Source organism: Orcinus orca, chromosome 13 (assembly GCF_937001465.1).
Source record: "Orcinus orca chromosome 13, mOrcOrc1.1, whole genome shotgun sequence".
In the NCBI taxonomy this organism is placed as follows: Eukaryota; Metazoa; Chordata; class Mammalia; order Artiodactyla; family Delphinidae; genus Orcinus; species Orcinus orca.
Genome location: NC_064571.1, coordinates 83,207,347 through 83,224,640, shown reverse-complemented (window position 1 = coordinate 83,224,640; position 17,294 = coordinate 83,207,347). Strand labels below are relative to the sequence as shown.

Genomic DNA, 17,294 nt, shown 5'->3' with positions numbered 1-17,294 from the left:
TTCGCTGAGACGCTGGGGTAAAAATGCACGCTTTGCCCACGCCTTGGGGGAGGAAACTTTATTTATCGCCAAGGAATGGTGTCTTCTTCTACCTAGACCGGGAGATGTGATTCTCCCTGTGGGAGAGAGACTCTCCTTCCCCAGTTTAAGCACACACTTTTCTCTGGTGGTACCAAACTCGGTACCACCATTTCAGAGCCAAGTGGGTGCTTGCCCCTTGGAAGCTGGGACATTGTCTCGGAGAAGTCAGGGGCCCACGCCGATGGGGGGCTTCAGTGCTTTCCTTCTTGGCATTGATGGCCAGCAGTGTGTGAGCTCTGCCTGCTCTGAAGGAGCCCCGTGCGTGGAGGGTTGGTCCGAGAGGCACAGACGGAGCTGATGATGAGCCGTGAACTGCCCCCTGCAGGGAGGGGCCACCTTCCAGAGCCACAAAACTCAAACAGACAGGCCTCCAAGCGAGAGGGTATTTTAAAATTTTGTTTTAATCCCTAGGAAAGACGATTCTTATTAAGAGAGATTTTCCCCATTTTGTGCAAGCACAATGTTTCTCATAAGTCTTTGGAGGTCCTTTATTAAATACACACACACACTCATCCTTATTTAAAAGTTATTTTATGCCTCAGAACATGCTAACTCCTTGAGTTTGGATTTCAAAAGCCTTTTTGGTTCTCAGCAAATTAGAGCTGGAGAGAGACTGGCGGCTGTCAGGGAGGACTCCGAGGATATGCAGGGAGGCCTAGGCTTTCCCAGTTTCTGGTTGGAGGTGCCCGGAGGTCTGAGAATGCATATTCAGTAGAGCAACTTTCTTTTGGTAGTTCTAGGCCACAGAAATTAATACGCAACATCTTCTTGGGAATACACAGAAAACAGAGTGAGAGTCTTGGAGGGAGCATTGAGAAACACTGATCAGGTCCAAGTCCATATTCATAAGGACCTGAGGCCCAGAGAGGGCAAGACACCTGCCCAGGGTTCCACAGCAGTAGGGCGGGAGTCTTGACCCAGGTCTCTTGACCCTCATGCCAACTATGGCTTTTTTTCCTGAGGCTGACAATTGGCCAGGGCGAATTATTTTGTAGTGTTCATGGTTTATTGTTGAATAAATTTATGGGGCATCGGCTCACGTTATTTTCCCGTGGCATACATTATCTGGTTTAATTCTCACGTGAGCACTGTGCACAGTTTTCATTTTCTCCCTTTACGGTTGAGGGAATCGTGGCTTAGGGAGATGAAGCCACTTGTCAGAGGTGGCACAGCCCATAAATGGCAGAGCTGAAGGTCAGATTGGAGTCTCCTAACCCCGGGGCCCAGTGCCCTTTCATCGCACAGTGAGGCAGCCTCTGGGTGACGCTCTGAAGATGTGACTTCTCTGTGATTCTTGTCTCCACTGCCCCCAAGGTGGGCAGCTGTATGTCTGTCATGCTGTCTTGCTTCTGCTCCTTTGAGTGAAGTCACGTCACACCCGCCTTGCCCATGAGGCCATCTCCGACTCCCCTCCTTGGCAGACTCTCTGATTTCCCGTTAATTAGTGAGGGATTATTCTAGAACAGCCTCCCTCCTGTTAAGCACATGGTCCGTTCTTGGGGGTCCTGGATCCCTCCTGACTCCCGGGCACTGCTCGGGGGACACGTGCTGGTGTCCCGCGTGGCCGAGTGTCCCTCCCAGGCGGTGACGTTGTCCATCTTCCTCCCAGGTATGTGAGACTCTGCGAGGTGGTCGACCACGTTTTCCCCTTGCTGAAAAGGAGCCATTCTTCAGACTTTCCCTGTTCAGATACATTCAGTAACTTCACCTTTTGGAGAGAACCACCGCCACCCTTTGAAAACCAGGACGTTCATTCTGCATCAGCATAGTACGTTCCGGGCCACTTTCTGGCATCCTGTGGAGATCAGGCGCCCCCATTAAAGGATAGGTTTGGGAACCTGCAGTCATTTGCTTAAGAGCAGAGGAGCATTTCTCTCGCGGTGCCCCTGGCCGGGGTTGACATTTCTAAGCGATGTGTACGTCCTAGACGGGGCGTCGGGTGCGTCCCTGGTGGGGAGGCCATGCCCGGTTGAGGCTTCGAGCCTGTGGCAGTGCTGCCCTCCCCAGCCTGCTGCAGGCTGGGAGTGGTTAGTGTGCAAGAGGGGCTGTGAAGCGGGGGTCCCTGTGATGATGGGATCCAAGGAGGGGCACCAGGCGTGCACGACTTCTGGGAGAGCGGGGGACACGTTTGTGCCACGTGGAGGGCTGTGCAGGGTCCCGTGACCTGAATCTGAGGTCTCGGAAGGGACTCCAAACCCCACCGTTCTGGGCCTTGACCTTGCGGATGTCCCCGTGTGGTGTTTGCCGACTGGTCTGATGGTTTTAATTCCTCTGGTTAAAGCTAACCTATATAACTGGCATATTTTCCCCTACTTTTGTGGCACAAGGCTGGAATATTTATGCCTTAACGCACCCGTGGCAGATGTTTTATTTAGAATGTGCTTTTTCCAGCTTCCTGTACCTCTGCGATGCCTTAAGTTCAGATTATAGGAAATATTATTAGGGCAGTATTTCGAATCAGTTCGACACTCTGCCAGCAACCTGTCTGGCAACGCGCTGCTGAAAACGTGGGCTCGCGCAGAGCTTACGCCAAGCGGTGACGGTGTCAGTTTCTTTTGGGAGCTCTCAACAGAAACTGGTTGGTTTTAAGAAAATAGTTTGAAGAAGTTAAATTATATTCTTTGTAGATAGTATTATTTATTACCTTACTCTGATTGGGTTACTGCTATAAGCATTTTAGCCATGTTCTTTCTATTATAACTGTCAGTAATACATTAAAAAGATATACGTGTTAGACCATCCAAAGAGCCTTATTCTGTAATTCTCACAGCACTGACCTTCTTTTGGAATTTATGAGTCATACTTTTTATTTCCCTTAGCTTTTCCCACTCAGATTTAAGGGCAAGTGGATAAGTAGTCATTTGAGTGACGTTCGTCAAGCCGGTAGAAGATGATTCTTTTACTTGTTTGTTAAACTGGCCTGTGGAGAAGAGAATAATTTGAAAAGTGAAAGAATTATTTTGGTAAAAGATTTCGCTTTTCGAGCTCTTATTTTGTTAAAGAGCGTTTTACTCCAGTGGTTGAGATGCTCTCCTATTTAAATCACATGGTTAGAGTCCTGGAGGCACACAGTGAAACAGTTGAATGCAGTTTTACTCTTTCTGTGAAAGAAAACCCAGAGGCGTTGCCTCCCCTGTCGCCGGTGGGCTCTGCTGGCAGCGGACGCCTTTCCCGAGCGGTGCGCATGGCCACCCAGAGAAACGCAAACACCCGTGTGTAGCTGGTCGCAGATTCGCGGAGCAGCACACGCCGCATGTGCAGATGCCCTTTTGGAGGCATTAAAAATGATTTAAAATAGTCCTGCCTTAACGTGGGCTAGCCATTAGTGACCTTCAGAGGCTACCTTCATTCTTTCTGTCACGAGGGTATTTTGCGGTGAACTTTAACTGCTGTGAACTAAGTAGAAGGCGACCGGCTGTAGTCCTCTCGCAAGAGCATGCAACTTTGGAACCCCCAATTTTGATGCACCCTAAGCTTCCACGCCACTGCCCTCTGAAACAGAGCACGCCTTCCAGAAAGTCGCACTCGGGTCTGTGTCAGGTTCAGAGTGTGACCCCTGGAGAGGCAGTGACATTCACACCTGCCTCGTGGCTTCGGAAAGCGGGATTTGTGCCCGGGCCGTGCTCACGCATGTGCGAGCTTGTTTATCTGTGTTCACACAACCGTAACTCAGTGACCCCAAAGCCACGTGCTAGGATGCTGTGTTTGGGCCACGCATTTCAGAGTTGCCCGATGGAAACGAATCCCTCCATCGCGACAAGTCATCAAACATTCATCACACCTGATGAAGAAAAGTATATGTCCCTGGCACATTGGAGAAAATGATGACACCTTCAAAGAGGAGTCCCTTTTCCATTTTAGGTTTGGATCGCCACTTTAAATATATTTTATTTACGATGCTTGATCTGTATTTGTGTATGCTGGTACGATGATAAAAATCACTGTAATACTTCATTGCATTGTGCTGGATGCAAAGCTAGGATGTATTGTAACAAATGAGACGAATGACAGACTTCCCTGAAAATCAGGTGTGTGAATTTTAAATAGTTTTTGGTAAGTTATTAAGATGCTGATTTCCTACTGTGTGATATCAAGCATGTTATTTTCTACTCAGTAAACAAAAAAACGAAACCCTTAATGCTGTGAACTGTTCATTCAATATTTGGAATAAAAGAGCCCGTCTCTTCTGATGCCTTCGGTGAAATACTGACCCTCTGTGTGCACTCGCCGCGGGGGGTGGGGGGGGAAGGAGGGGTGAAGACAGAGAGGAGAGGAGAGGGCTGCCCCCCTGGGCTTGTCCCACCTTGATGGGAGTGACTCTGGAGCAGGGAGGGTTCCGTTAAACGCTGTACCTGAGGTGCCTCCCAGGACCTGGCCTGTAATCGGTGTTTAACACGTGGCTCTTACACGGGTGAGCTCCGTTCCCTGTTCTTGAATGGGATGTCAGTCAGGTGGCAGCCACAAGAGAAAACACAGGAGAGGCTCAGGAAAACCAAGCTTATTATACTAGTGGCTTCTCAGAATGGGAGGCAGCTCGCCAGCAGGGCCACGTGGGGAAGCACCAGGGTGGTCAGGAGGCAAAAGACAAGTGATGGGGGGGCGCGGAGCTGAGGCCACGGCCTTTGCTGGGATTTCTGCAGGAAAGGCAGAGCAAGGTGAACAGCTTAGGACTGCCTAGTGCACATCATTTCAGTGGCCTCTGAGCTATCGGGGTGGCCCTTGGTTGCCTGATTAAGGCAGAGGACTAGTGCCTCCTGGGGGTGCACAGGCCAGACAGGAGGCCTGGCTCTGGATCAGCTAGTTTGCACATCACAGGCGTGCTTCAGCTGGGCCCTTTGCTATCCCTAAAACATGGCCAGCCCGTCTTTCCCAGCTAGCAAGTTTTTTAAGATCCCAAAACACTATAATATACGTAAAATAAAAGACACGATACAGGTTCCCTTGCGTCATGTCCACTGTCCTCACTTTTTGGACACTTTCTGTGGTATACCCGATTTGTCTCTCATTTTGAACAAATCAGTCAAAACCCTTGGCGAGTTTACCCAGATCACCTGAACGCTGTCGTAACTCCTATCGATGTTGTGCATCGTCGACACAATAGGATGCCTGAGGCATCCTGTTACTTACCTGTGTGCGTCAGCCTGAGTGTTTCGGGAATAAGTGTAAGAATATTGGTCCCTCTTTGAAACGCTTCAAAGATGTCTCTGGTACTCTGGTACAGGGTGCCGGGCTGAGCTCCTTCTGAAGCCCAGATCCAAACAGTTCATCTCTTCACGCCTCTGTATTTTAAAAACAAAACAAACTCTCATTTAGCTGAACATCACAGATTTATTCCAACCCTGATTTCAAGTTGTAGGTGCTTTTATCTGGAAAGCAAAAATCAGTATAAACTGCATCTTGGGCCCGGCGATCCCCACCTGCTCTCCCATCACCACTTTGTCTCCGTGGAGCCAGTAGGCTCTGCTGTTTCCATTCGGTTGTGCAAGCAGCCCTCACACATGCGCCGGGGAAACCAGTTCGGTAGCTTGCATTTCCCCAATGTCTCAGCTGTAATCACCTGAATATTCAAAATACTTCCTATCCTTGTTTTCAAACCCTGATACACCCCACCAGGTTTGCCAGTGCCGTCATGGGACCTCAAGGAACATTGCCGATGAGTCAGTGACTGCCGGCTTTGGACCTCAGAGTGACCTTTCCTATAAAAGGTAACGCAGGCAGCCCTGGTACACACCTGGGACAGGAGAACAGGAGTGGAGGAAAGTTACACAAGCCCCATTTAAAAAAATGAAACTCTGGAATCTGACTTCCTTGTTCCAGCAGGAGTGTTGTCCTAACCAGCTGTTCCAGGGAGCTTTGTGACATCACCCATCATTTCCTACTTATCTGCCTCCCCTTGAAAGTGTCTGTACAAAGCACTGTGCCCTGCTTCTACGGGTCTGCAGTGGTGGGGGGTGGCAGGGTATCCCGTCTCTGTGCTAGGCAAAGATAAGGTGGTTAAAAGCGCCACTAGAGGGCTTCCCTGGTGGTGCAGTGGTTTAGAATCTGCCTGCCAGTGCAGGGGACATGGGTTCGAGCCCTGGTCTGGGAAGATCCCACATGCCGCGGAGCAACTAAGCCCGTGCACCACAACTACTGAGCCTGCACTCTAAAGCCCGCGAGCCACAGCTACTGAGCCCACGTGCCACAACTGCTGAAGCCTGTGCTCCTAGAGCCTGTGCTCTGCAACAAGAGAAACCACCACAATGAGAAGCCCGGGCACTGCCCCGCTCGCCGCAACTAGAGAAAGCCCGCGCGCAGCAACGAAGACCCAACACAGCCAAAGATAAAATAAATAAAATAATTTAAAAAAAAAAACCAACCCAACCAAAAAAAAAATGCCACTAGAGTCTCCTTCCTGTTTCTGACCCCTTTTTCAACTCCTGCTGCAGTGGCAGGTGGAGGTGGGTGTCACCACCACCGCGATAGGTCTTGGTGTCTGCAGAAAACCAGAATTTGAGCAGACAGAAGCTGGCCCTGGAAGTCATTGGCCCCCAGATGGCCACCGGGGGGCGCAATCTGTTTTGGTTGGCAGTTCAACCTTTAAACACATTGTCCTGGCTTGACAAAGGCCCCTCCCTGTAGTGCTTGCCTTGGAGGCCAGCCAGGTGTGTTGTGAGCTTATGGGGAGAGAAAGGAGGGACCATTCTGGTACCAAAGTGCCTTCAGTTGGCATGGCCCCAGGTCAAACATCATTAACCAGCCTCGAGGACAGAGCAGTTTGTGGCAGCTCGTCATTCAGGTCTAAGACCCATTGAGATTCGTGGTTCTCAAAAGTATATGGTCTCAGGGCCTGTAGCGGCAGCATCAGAGCTTGCTAGAAATGCACGTTCCTGGGCTCTTCCCTGGGCCTCCTGAATCAAACCCTGGGCATGGGGTCCACAGTCTGTGCTAATAAATCCTCCCCAGGATTCTGATGCACGCTCAAGTTCCAGAGGACACACCTGAGGCCGGATCCTGTTCCCAGGGAGCCGCTTCTGTATTATAGCCGCTGGCATCTAACTTTGGCCTGGTCAGGGCCACAGAAAGCTGCTGAAGGTTGGGGGCCCCTGGAAACCCAACACAGCGCCTCGACCGAGTCCAAGGTGTCCCGAGCCTTTGAGGCTCAGCTGCCAGCCTGAACCACCTTCCTGGGCATCTCGGGCCGCTGGTCCCGGCTGGGAGGAGATGGGAGTGCGTGTGAACCCGCAGACCTGGGCTCGGCCCGGATTTCTGACGGCTCCCTTCCTCCCCCAGATTGCTGGAGCCTTGAGCTGCTGTCCTGATGCCAGCGATCCTTTCACTGGTGCAGGAAGTCCATTCAGCCTTGCATTGCTTTTAATGAGTTTTGCAAGCAAGTAGCCTCTTCCGGTGACTCATTCTGCCTTTTGTGAACCGGAGATGGTGGTTTTAGGTTTCACTTTGGAAAGTAACCACGACTTCTCTGCTGCTGGAATCCGAACAAGTTACATTCATTTTGCAACAAAGAAATGTAAGTGTAGGAGCGCCAGTCATATTTCTGCTCTGATTGTAAAAACATCCTTTTCCGAGATGCATGACAGAGCCAAGCTAGGAAGAAATGGTTTATATTTTCAAGGAACACATTCATTTGGGAACTTTATATTTTTCCTTCCAGAGTGGCCTGATAGTTTCGCTTTTATTCTTTTGTCTTTTTGATTCATATTTCAGGGATATCCTAAAAATAAACAGTGCCTGTTGACTGAGTGAAGCTGTTAACCTCTGTTTTATTGAGGGAGATCTAGTTCTGGACAAAAGTTCGTGTTCTTGTCTTCATGCAGCACACAAAGGATGATAATGGAAATAATTTCTTACGCAGTAAAATTGTTTTCATCTGGACCTTCCACAGAAATAAGTTTACGGTACCTGAATAGGCGAACCTCTTAGGACTGGAGAGCGTGTGTTAAGTGGACAAATGCTACGCAGCATCTTTTCTCCAATTCAAACAATACAGGGATCTTCAAAATGTTGCGGTGTTGAACTAAATCATTTTTATATAGTTGTATTTAAGTACGCATAAACAGAAAGCAAGAGCCCTTATACAATAATAAAACCAAAATGCATTCAAAATTAAGAGCAGATAAAACTAAAGCACCAATGAAATTCAAATTAACCTGAATGTTATGTGGTAGAAAATGGTGTATGAAGGCTGGCGAGATGGTGCTGGATTTGGGTTTATGATAGACGTATCCGTGTTTTATGTTTCATTTGTCAGCCTGATCCTTTTGATTTTTTGAGCATGGTGGGTCATCGTTTAAATCATTATTAACACTGACTTCTGCAAAACACAGTAATGAAGAAGTTCTTATTTCCCATTTCCAGCAACACTGACGGCTAATGAGCGGTTGCAGATTCTTCCAACAGGATGGGGGTCCCCTCAGTAAATTGTCTGATGGGATAAGCGTGGCACTGATTTGGAAATGGGGACTTCGGTATTTAGCCAGGGCTCACACTACCATTCCATCGTCCTAATCTTCTCTGTTTGAAGTGCCCTAAAACTATCGTTTGGACATCGTGTGACATCATTCGGTACTTAACGCATCAGCACACTTGGAGGCTGGGTCTGGGGTGCCCATCGCCCTTCTCTCCTCCAGGATTCTGGTTGATGGAGCACAAGTGAAGAAAATGGGCACTCACGGGTCAGCTTTTTTCCCCAAAATGACAGAAGTTATGGAAGTTGCCTGAAGTTTCATTGGAGCGTTTAAATATCTCTTTTCACCCCCCACACTAGAAAATTCCTCCCGTCTTTGGCTCCGTGGAGAAGGGAGCGTGCCTGCCGCTTTTGGGCCCAGCTGGCCTGCACCCGCATCGTGCAGCAGAAGCTCAGCGCCCCCACCCGCCAGAGGGAACAGCGAGGATGAGGCCTGCTCGGCAGCCCCTCACACAGGGCGGGGACCGTCCCTCCAACGATGTGGAGGGTCTGATGGGCTAAATGCACATCTGCATGCATTAGGGGAGGCAGGTGGGCAATTCTGTTTCCAGGGAACCAAAGCGATTTTGAAACTTCTAAGGGTGGTTTTGCTTGCTTTGGGAGAAAGTTGGCGAGTGGTCAGGTAAGAACCTTTGCGTGAATTTGGGGGGCCCTGGGATGGCTTTCCCAGGCACTGGGGAACCAGGCCTGGCACCTCTCCTGCCCATGAATGACAATGAACTTGACTTGGGCCTCAGAGAAGGCCTGGCGTTTTCTTTCCGCAGAATGGCAGTACCTGGCAACGAGCATCCTTTTACAACAGTGTAAAATCATCAGCTAAAGTACAGAAATTGAAATTCAGATACAAGAAATAATTTAGGGCTGTCGATGTACAATGTATGAAAACGAGAGCTTATGAAAAGGGCAGACGTTAAAACTGAGCGTGTCCTGCATGTCTGTGGGAGGGTCTCACCCATGCCTGTGGATAAAACATGGCTTTTCTGAGGCCGTTTGTTTTCGGTATAGTTGATATGCCTGTTCATATTGATAAAAGAAATGTTCACATATTGAGTTCCGGGGAAGTCATTCTGGCTTATACATGAGCTAACTCGAATTTTATGCTAATTAGAACAGCTTTCTTTGTGACCTACCAAGCATATATTGTACATCTGCTTTAATTATTAACGAAAAGGGCGCAGTGACCAGAGCTAAAGAATGTCCATTTAAAAAATAAAGATTAAACGCCTCCGTTCCTGGGACACCAGTGCTGGGACTCCTTTGACGATAGGACTCCCTTCCCAGGTGCCGAGGCCATACTGACTGGCTGTGCACATGCTGGTCTTTTTTTTTTTTTTTTTTTAAGGTTGAAGAAATAGATCCCTGACTTCTTCCATTTCCTTTGTTCTGATAAGATATAAAACTGTGCTGAAAACCTTGCTTCTCTGGAGCACTTTCTCAGAGTAATCTGGGAAGGTGGCTTCTGGGCTGTAGGTCCTCAGTGTGGCTCAAATAAAACGCTTTTTTATTCTTATTATAGATCGTTGATTGATTATTTTCTTTGACAATATGTTCATTGAAACAAGTCCTCTAAGGACATCTCTCAACTGGCGCGCCGATAGGCCGCACTTACAGTAGTGCCCCTCTGAGCGTCTCTTTCCAGTGTACGGAGTGCTTGCACATTCCTGAGCTCACTGGCTTGGTCCCTGCCGCCCCCCCCACCCGCCCCCTTCCGCAGGCGCGCCTCAAGCATCTCTCAAGGCCTGGTGTAAGCCTCACCTTCCTATGGTCTCCGTGAAGCTCTCTGGACGGCTGCCGCACGCCAGTCATTCAGTTCATCCTGACTTGCTGAGCAAGACGGAGCCGGGCCAGGAGCAGGGAAGTCTCCCTTTCCCTGTGTCATCCCACTTCAACTCTGAGCCCCGTAGAAGGACCAGCTCTTATATTTCTTTTCCAAAGCAATGATTGCAGTGCCTGGCGCCCCTTTTATGTCCAGAAAGGTTGATTTGTAACCCTAGTCGGTCTTGCAGTCTTTCCTCACGGGCACCAGCATCCTACCTGGGCATGAGTTTCCTCATCTGTGAAGTGGGAGAGCATCGTTATCCCTGCTGGCTCCATACGGTTGCCATGCAGCAAATAATGGCACAAAATTACGGGCATGTCTGTGCTTTGGACATGGCACTATCCTAAGCTTTATTGTCATTGCTGTTTCAGATCACTTTTTGCATTCGCTCTGTTTTACTGAGGAGAAAATTGACGTTCAGAGAGACTGTGATTGGTCGAAGGTCCTCTGATAAGTAAAAGGCAGAGCAGGAACCGGGGTCTCCAAATCTAGCATGATCTCAAGTGTTAACAGGCCCTGTCCCACTGCACCCACCGAGAGTGGCAGACGTATGGGTGGCCACTGGGGCGACGGAGGTGAAGTGAGCTAAGATCAGAGCAGCCCCACGGTGTGCCCAGAACTCTGCACACAAGAGAGGCACCAACACGTGTCCTGGCTGAGCTGATGGAGACAAGAGGACACAGAGCAGGGATTAGGCCGTGAGAAAGACCTGAAGCATCTTCCACAGATTACTCAGGGCTGAATCATTGTGCGTGCCGCAGTGCCTTTTCGAACTAACACATTTTGAAAAAGGGGGTAAGCGCTTCCTGTTTCGACCAGAAACGAATGCAAACCAGGCCCTGTTCCTCTCACCAAGCAGAGCTTGACCTTTCGATTCAGAAGTATCTGCAAAGACCCAATTCTGCTTGGGTGGGCGAATGGAGCACGTGTCACTGAAACTCCTGCCAAAGACACCGACTCTGGGCTGCACTGGAGGACTCGCCAGGCACCATGAAACATACCGATTGGACGCACCAGTGTGCGTGTGAACTGAGGAAATAGCATCTGGGGCGCGGGAGTGAGTGAATGGTACTCGTCTTTGGCCTTCTGTTCTTTGTTTGCCACAGATGTGTTACAGCAGCCTAGGAACACAAAGGAATGACACTCATGTTCAGTTGCTGAATTCCTGCTGTATAATATCCGGGTGGAAATGTTAATTGGTTTTGGACTTCCTGGGAAAATGGGGCAGGGACAGGGCATTTGGAGACCTGAGCTTTAGGAGGTAGAGCAGAGGTGGTTAGCTGTCCTCTGAAGAGTCCTGCTGTCCTGGAGAGTCGTTGCTGAAAAACAGCTTCCTCCCAGGGACTAAGTTCCCCAGACCCCAGCCCCCAGCCCCACATCTAGGTGGGGCTGTGTCACCCCCATCTTGGCAATGGAATTATAAGCAGCAGTGATCTGACCACCTCTGGGCCAAAGCGGTTGAAAACCAGGTGTGCCTTTTTCACATTCCCTGTCTCTCTGCATCACTGGAAGCGAAGGTCTCCAGGGCAGAGCCACAGGATGGAAGGAACCTGGATCCCCGACTCACTCTGTAGTGGGCCGCCTGCCAAATACGCAGATGAACTTTGCAGAGGGAGAAATAAGTTTCCATGGTGATAACCTCTGAGATTCAGAGGTTTATTTGCGACAGCAGCTGGTGCTACCTAACTGATCCACAGAACGAGAGAACAGATGAGGGAAGGGATTCTGGTTGGAGAGAAGCACGATGACAGAGCAGTCCTGGGGAGGGAGGTGGCCCAGGCCTCCTGTGACAGCGAGGTCACTGTGCTTTAGGAGAAGTGGTGTTTCATCCTGAGTTCTGTGTTTTCTTTTCCTGTTTGTTAAAGAAGGAGAAAAAAGGAGGGAGGTATTTGACAATGTGAAAAAATGCTACTGAGAAGCTTTCTTCTCCCATAAGATGTTTTTTTGGAGAAGGGAGGAATTAGAACTACATTGAAAGAATAATAAGCAATAACAAAGGAGCAACTCTCAGCCCCAGGAAAAGTAAAAAGTTACAGAAATACAAAATATCATGGCATTTATACTAGGAGGTTTGGGGATGGGAAAAGAGGGCATATGAAAGATAAAATCTTCATCTGTCATAGTAAGTCAGTAAGTAGTATCTAAATTTGGTTAATGCAAATATTATAGTACGTTCATGTTATTTAGAAATAGAAAAAATGAAATACCAGAATCAACAGCTGAAAGAGTTGGAAAGGCCCGTCTCCAAGGAGCAGAATGGGTATGTGTGTGGTGGCCAGGCAGGCTAGAGTTTGGTTCTGTGTCTTCTAGTAACACTCTTTGACTTAGGACTATGTGAATATATTATTATGGTTTCAACAAAACAGATGAAAATTATCAAAGGATGCCAGCAAAATAAAGTGAGAAAGAAACAAAAAGAACAACACAGCAGGAGCAGGAAAGAAGCAGGAAGAAGAGAGAAACGACCTGCGGAGACTAGACCCAGCACCCGCCTCCCGTCGCCTCCATGCTTCCACTGTTCCTAAGGGACAAGGCTTCTTCACTCATCAGACTCTTCAAGGACAGTCCTTTGTATTCCATCCAGTGGCCAGATCTCAAGAGCACCCATCCATTTATTTATAAGCTGCTTTTTGCCTAGAGTGAGTGTTTATGGGACAATCAGTGGTGTCTGGTACCTTAGAGCTAGTACTTGACAGTAAAGCCAGCCTCTGAAGGAGTAAAGTACATTGCAGACCCACTATACGCCTGAACAAATGCTAGCTGCTAGGGGCTCCGAGGAGCTCGTGCTCAGGAGGAGATGGACGTTTAAGAAATGGTGTGCTGAGGTGGGGCAGGTGCAGCGATAGAAACGTCCAGGGTCCTAGGCGGGGGTGGCAGCGTGGAGGGAAGGGTAAGTTTATCTGGGGGCGGGGACGGTGGGTGTTAGGGAGGTGCCTGGACTGAGTCTCACTTCTGGCTGAACAAGTCTCAGAGTCCCCCGGAGCCCAGCTCCGAAAACGTGTGAGCGGGTGGGACCCACCTTCTGCCTGCTTCTCTCTCAACCTCCGAGCCCAAGGCTGGCCGGGTGGGCTCCCAGCATCTTCACACCTGAGGAGAGGGAGGCGGAGCCTCCTCTGGGCTCAGGTCCAGGTCATCTCCATCCCAGCTCTTCTCCTGTTCTTCCAGGAGAGAGGGGGCTGTGGACACCTTGTCCAGGTTAAAAAAAAAAAAAACCTGATATTTGGTTCCTGCAGGCCTGTTAGTTCCTGGTGCAGAATGGAGGAAGAGTCACTGATAGATCTCGGTGCGTTCTGACTGGGAATCTCTGAGCATAAAGTTTGCGAGTTTTACATGAAGAGAAGCAGATTCTTGGTGGGGAGGCAGAGTGTTTACAGACCGTGTGGGCCTCCGTTGTCCTTGGGGAGGCTGCAGCTCTGTGCCCCCATCAGCATTACAGCTGTGACTGATGCTGGTTTAGAACAGAGAACCTTCGAGTTCCTACCATCAGAGATCCTCAACCTTGATTGGATTTTAGAATTAATGGGAGGGGGGTGGTATTTTAAACATCACTGATGTGAAAGTCCCGCCCCAGACCAACTGGATCTGAGTCTCTGGATCTCCATCCTCCAGGGAGGTGGGGCTTGGCTTCCTCGTCAGTGCTCACGTCGTAAACTCTGATTATTAGGGATTTGAAAGACCCAGACAGTGGGTTCAACCACAGCAGCGTGATGGTGGATTTTATCTACAAAAGGATAAAGACCTTTGTGAGCCGGGGGAAGGAGTTGTTTTATGAGGGTTATTCCATCTTCTTGAGTAACGCAGAGAGAAAAAAACCAAAACGGAATTGTCAGGAAACAAAACGCTACACATAAATGTGGTTTGCTCTGCTGAGGGAGCAGAGATTGATGGGATACACGGTTAGGCACTGGGGGTGCCAGGAACGCCTGGGGAAACAAATGAAGAGACTTTAAGAGGCAGAAGGGAGCCTCTAATAAATACGGAGACTTCAAATTTCTCAAGTTTTCAGGAAGACGGCGGTGTCTCAAATGTCACTTTCTGAAGAGCCGTCTATTTGCAGCCATCACCCCGAACCTCCTCCAAGGGAAGGCTTCCTGCTGAATTTGTGCTTCTGGAAAAAAAAACGCAACCAAAAAATGGCCAGACTCACTGGGCTTCTGCTGAAGCTGAAACCAAGCAGACTGAACTTTTCCCGTGTATTTTCCATTTCTTGTCCTCTCACAGAAATTTCTGAAATCTGTAGCGGTTGTCTGGCTGGGTGCTGAACTGTGCAGTGAACTGGTCTCGCCACCCTAATTTTCACAGAGCTAGGGATTTGCTAGGGTTTTGTAACATGTGTGGGTGGTGGTGGTGGTGCTGAGGTAATCTTGTGGTTCTTCATGGATCTTTGGAAAAATGAGGCATACGAGAGACTTGGCATTGGATTTCTGCCCCTTTGTAAGTGTTAAAAAAAAAAAAATCACATCCCTTCCATTGGAAGGAGCTCAGGAAGCAGCCGCTTTGGAACAAATCCATCCAGAATCTACTTTCATCAGGACCTCTTTCTCTAATTCTGAGTAGAATGAGACATTTGAAAGGAGAATTATTTTAGATGCGATTTCTTCGGCCTTTAATTCCTATGTGGAAATTTAAAAACGGGAAACAATTTAGTGTCCATATTTCAGAGCATTCTTTAATATATATTTGGGCTCAGTGTACAATCTCTCCAGGGCTGTATTAGACTATATGGCTGAACTTAACATACAAAGCGGAATAGAATAAAGGTGAATTTTCAGAAGAGGGGAAATGTGGCCTTGGAGTTAATTATTGTCTTGTTTTTTCCCATCAGAGCTTTTGGTGATACACATGGAATAGTGATAGGAATTGAGGGAGTGGGTTCACACCTCGGGGAGTGTGAACCCCCAAGGTTCACACCTTGTGAGGGACACCTCGGGGAGTCCCCATCAGGAGGACAGCTGCACTCATAGACACGCATGGAATTCGATGTGAATGCAGAGTCTGGTGGCAGCAGCCACCCTGTTGGTTTCAGTCTGCATTTGATCAGATGGCATAGCCTGGGGGACTATGGGTGACGTAAAACATTCCAAACACTATCCCAACAGCCTACTCGCTCACTGACCTTTCTGCGGCTGGTAAAGTGGTCCTCAGAAGAGATCACATTTTAGAATCATCTTTCAGTTTTCAGTTGTGCAACATTTCAGGTGGATTATGGGTTTGCTACCACCTCATCTCAGGCAAATATCCGCTCTCCGGTTGGATTAAGTTTTCTGTTTATTTAACCGAAGGTGCAGACACCTATTGGAAGTGAGGTGGTCACACGGCGTGGAGAGCAGAGGATTCACTGTGATGCATTAGAGTTTCCTCTGGCCCTTCATTTATCTGCAGGACAGTAGTCAAGTAGGATAGTCTCTCACTGGGTCTATGAAAGTAAATTTTTTATTGTTCTGTAATATCCAAGACAGCCCAGTCCTGCAGGTTCACCCCTGGACTGTCATTTAATATTTTTTTATTTAGAGAGGGAAAGAGGGTGAGGGAGAGGGAGAGAGAGAGAGAGGAATTGGTTCACAGAGTTGTGGGTGCTGCAAGTCTGAAATTTGCAGGCCAGGCTGGCAGCCTGGAGACGCAGGGAAGAGGTGATGTAGTTCAAGTCCAAAGGGAGTCTGGAGGCAGAAGTCTTTCTTCCTCAGGGGACCTCAGTCTTTTCCTCCGAAGGTCTTCAGTTGATTGGATGAAAACCACTCACATTATGGTGGGTCCTCTGCTTAACTCAAAGTCTACTGATTTAAGTGTTAATCCCACCTAAAAAAATACCTTCACAGCAACATCTGGACTAGTGTTTGACCAAACATCCGGGCACCAGGCATAGTCTAGCCAAGTTGATGCAGAAAAATTAACCATCACAGATGATAAAGCTGAAACTCAGAGAAACATGGGCTGGTGTACCTAGGACTCGAGTCGGGAGCTGACTCCAGAATTTGTTCCATCAAAGCCGCACCGTCTCATTTAGCGCGTGTATGGATGGGTAGGGGCACCAGACCTGTTAACCCTGGGGTCTGCTGATGGCAGCAGGCATTTTTCCTGCCTTGATAACCTTCTGGTCACCTTCCTGGGAGAAAAATCTGGGATTCCCCCAGGCTTCTCAGGATAGCATCTCTGGAAGACAGTTCTCGAAGACCTGGCTTTGTGGGAAGGTAAGGATTCCTGGGTAGATGCTGGAGGCTGGCTCAGTTCAGTTCAGTTCGATTGAATCCAGCCTGAATTCGTTTGCCCTGACCGTGTGTTGGTTTGCTGTGGGCTACAGTGTCGGGTAGGAGAAACAGAAGAAAATACGTGGCTCATGCCCTGTGGCTTTGGTGGAGAGGGAGGCAGGCAAGCACAGAAACAAAGACTGCACAGAATAGAGAGGACTGGGGTACATATTATAGTGGGAACCCAGGGCTGCCCCCGGGGATGACCTGCCGCATCACTCAAATCGAACCTTTCTAATTCAGTCCTTAATAGACCATACTGAAAAACACAATTTTTAAAAGGCCTATTTAAATATGTGTTGCTTTGACATTTTAGCCAAGCTTATTTTGCCTTTGACAGAGAGCTTTATGATAAAGAACTTGTGATCAGCGGTGACGTATGTGTATGTGTGTGTATAATTTATCAGAAAGAACCAACAAACACGGATTTGAATCCTAATTGCTGCTGAAATTAAAGGTAAAATCGAGACTCTCATGGAAATACATAATGAATGCATGCCAAGAATTTTATTTAACTCATTAATTAATGAGGGAACCAGTAAAATGTACAGGCAGGTTCAATGGAGAATTCAAAGAACACACAAACACAGGCAGTCAGGAATTGGGAAATGAATTTGCAAATAGATGCAAAACAATTCAGTGTCCACAGGGCAATTATCAGCTGTGTCTCCGAGGACCAAAATGC

The 17,294-nt window shown here is 48.4% G+C and overlaps 1 protein-coding gene across 3 annotated transcripts in view; it reads left to right on the top strand.

Annotated features, from left to right (window-relative positions):
* Positions 1-4,271, top strand: part of LPIN1 (lipin 1) — a 123,011-nt gene extending 118,740 nt beyond the window's left edge. For all 3 annotated transcript variants that reach the window (XM_049695742.1, XM_049695741.1, XM_049695740.1), the window contains one exon: positions 1,691-4,271. In XM_049695742.1, the coding sequence (XP_049551699.1) occupies positions 1,691-1,850 (160 nt within the window). In that variant the 3' untranslated portion in view covers positions 1,851-4,271. The remainder of the gene's footprint in view (positions 1-1,690) is intronic.
* Positions 4,272-17,294: the final 13,023 nt, after the last annotated feature.